General features: G+C 34.2%; 1 protein-coding gene across 3 annotated transcripts in view; it reads right to left on the reverse strand.

The window, feature by feature from the left end:
- Positions 1 to 292: 292 nt before the first annotated feature.
- The window catches only part of LOC144957483 (uncharacterized), an 85,861-nt gene continuing 83,653 nt past the window's right edge, over positions 293 to 2,500 (reverse strand). Inside the window, exon 2 of one of the 3 annotated variants that reach the window (XM_078888778.1) lies at positions 293 to 2,500. This exon is cut by the window's right edge and continues 322 nt beyond it. In XM_078888778.1, the coding sequence (XP_078744904.1) occupies positions 1,012 to 1,392 (381 nt within the window). In that variant the 5' untranslated portion in view covers positions 1,393 to 2,500 and the 3' untranslated portion in view covers positions 293 to 1,011. The other 2 variants (XM_078888777.1, XM_078888779.1) reach the window with 2 other exon arrangements.

Here is a 2,500-nt window from a genome sequence, read left to right on the forward strand (position 1 = left end):
CATGGGTGGATCAGACCTCTGATGACAACTTGGGCAGATCATACCTCTGGTGACAACTTGGGTGGATCAGACCTCTGATGACTTTGTCCGCCTAAAATTAAATAAAACATGGTGCGCAAAGCTTGTTTGTAAACTTCAGAGTTTTGATCCGCCGATCGTGAAAATCGGGACTTCAGAGGTTCAATCCACCGACCACTGATAATTATATATATATATATATATATATATATATATATATATATATATATATATATATATATATATATATATATTTAAATGGCGTTGTCAAGGCTCTCTTTCAGTAAGAAATAATATAATATTAAGGAATTCTATGCCGTTTTCAATAAAATTATGAAATTACACTATTTATTTCATTGAAATGAGTTCTAGTAGTATTTTCGACTTAACACCGCTTCGGGGAAACATATCATAATGTTATACAACAATGTGTGGTTACAGTTATGATAATAGCAATAATAATTATAATAATAGTAATAATTACAGAGATCCATCAGCGATTTTGGGGCATCGCCAGAATACAAAATGGCCGAGGTTTTCATAGGATTTCACATCCATATAAGGTAATATTAACACTGTATCCTGTGAAAGGCTTGGGTAGATTGTGACGTCACAAGAATTTAAATCATTTAAGTCGGTGTGACAAATTAATAATGAATCATCGTCCGTCCATCTCTAAGCGTTAAAGTGATTTAATATATCGACATGATGATTGATTAACTTGACTGAAAGAATCAAGAACCAAAAACCAATTCTCCATCATTAAAAGTCTGATCGGCTTGCTCCTCCAATCAACTTCTTTACAATCCAACGAAACTATCTCCATTAACATTCAACTTAATCACAGAATCAACATATAATATATTCATAGTTATTGTCAGAGTCCTATGTAAGTTATGCCAATACACAGATAAACATAATAAAATTAAGTTTACATTCGCCACTTTAAATTTCAAAAATAACAAGTTATCCAATCAAAGAACGAATTCAGAATCACGTGACGACTGACTGACCAATCCGCATGTTTCTTGACGCCATGGACCGGTTGGCGTCACGACAATGGCTTCGCGGGGACGATTTGTGAGTTGGGGGAGGTGTGACGTAAGAACCACTGCTGTTGCTGGCCGTAGACTGAGATAGTTCATCCTTACTTATCTCCCTTTGTGGGGGGACGTCAATGTCAATGTCAAAGAGGCTGGGCTGGTTGAGAATTTGGCCCCGCTCCCTCTTCTTCTGTTTGAATCTCCCGGAGCGAGAGATGGATAGAGAGTGTTTTATCCGTCTCTTCTCTGCCTCAGGGTCGATTGGCTGAGGTTCCTCCTTGTTGCCATCACCGTGTTTGTCCTTTTTACCCCAGAATTTTAAGAAAGACATCTTTGAAGATAGTATTAGTATTTAGTTGCTGTTGTATGGGTTGTTGTTTTTTCAACTCCTAAAACTCAAAATAACTGGGAAAACACTGAATCGAGTTCATTCACATACAGTGATACTATGATTCAGTTTGTATATTATATAACCTGAGAGAATTTTGACAATCTTATAATAAGTCTGTTTTTCAAATAACTCACCAACTTTTATGATAGAGTTATTTTTTCTTCCAGAGCGCTGATTTTATAAAAGAAAGTAATATTATTCCAAAAAGAATAAAATCACTTCTTAATCTAATTTCAGATTTTTCTGTTGGTGAATTGAAGTTTCTTGGAAATAACAATTAAATCCAATTTTGAGAGATATATCCAACACAAGAAAGGCACAAACTGTTGTTTTAGATGCGCAGATAAAAATCCAAATATTATGTTTTGAAAACTCCTTTTCCCACAACTATTGCAATGTTTAGTCCGGATGATCCGAATTAAGTCTGAAGTATTTTCAAATACAAATGATATAATAATATTACGTATGTGAAGGACTGTATACTGGATAGAACGGCGTTTTAATTCTTTTTAACGCCCAATATAGCAAACAATTTGAAAGAACTGATGTTTTATCACTCTTTCTCTTATAAATGTTTCGTCAAGTGTAAATAGAAGCCCGCGGCTATACCTCTCCCTCTTTCTCTTTTCAATAGCACAAAATCTTATATTATATTATTATAACAAAGCACAGGCTATAGGTTGTACAACAAATGCAACACACTGCACCGGTTCAATCTATTATCGTAAATAATGACACGGTCGCTCTCGTAGCTTGAAAACACGGAAAATGTTTTATGGGTACACAAAAGAATAAAAAAAAAACCAACCCTTTTATTCCCGAATATTGGATGGGACGTTGAAATTTTGATGGGAATAAGTTATAACTGATTTTTTAGGCTTTAGAACATCCTTCAACAGAAGACTTAACACACTTGCAATTTAATAGAGTGCAAAGTCGTTGTTTTGTTTTTGTTTTTAAAATATCGATTTCTATATTATATTGAATTCTATCTCCGAGGGTATCAATCAAAACTAATTACTTATGATTTTTAAACTTTACGTGTTAT

Source organism: Berghia stephanieae, chromosome 12, assembly GCF_034508935.2.
Source record: "Berghia stephanieae isolate SIO BIC M18660-M18661 chromosome 12, UCSD_Bste_1.3, whole genome shotgun sequence".
NCBI classification, from domain to species: domain Eukaryota; kingdom Metazoa; phylum Mollusca; class Gastropoda; order Nudibranchia; family Aeolidiidae; genus Berghia; species Berghia stephanieae.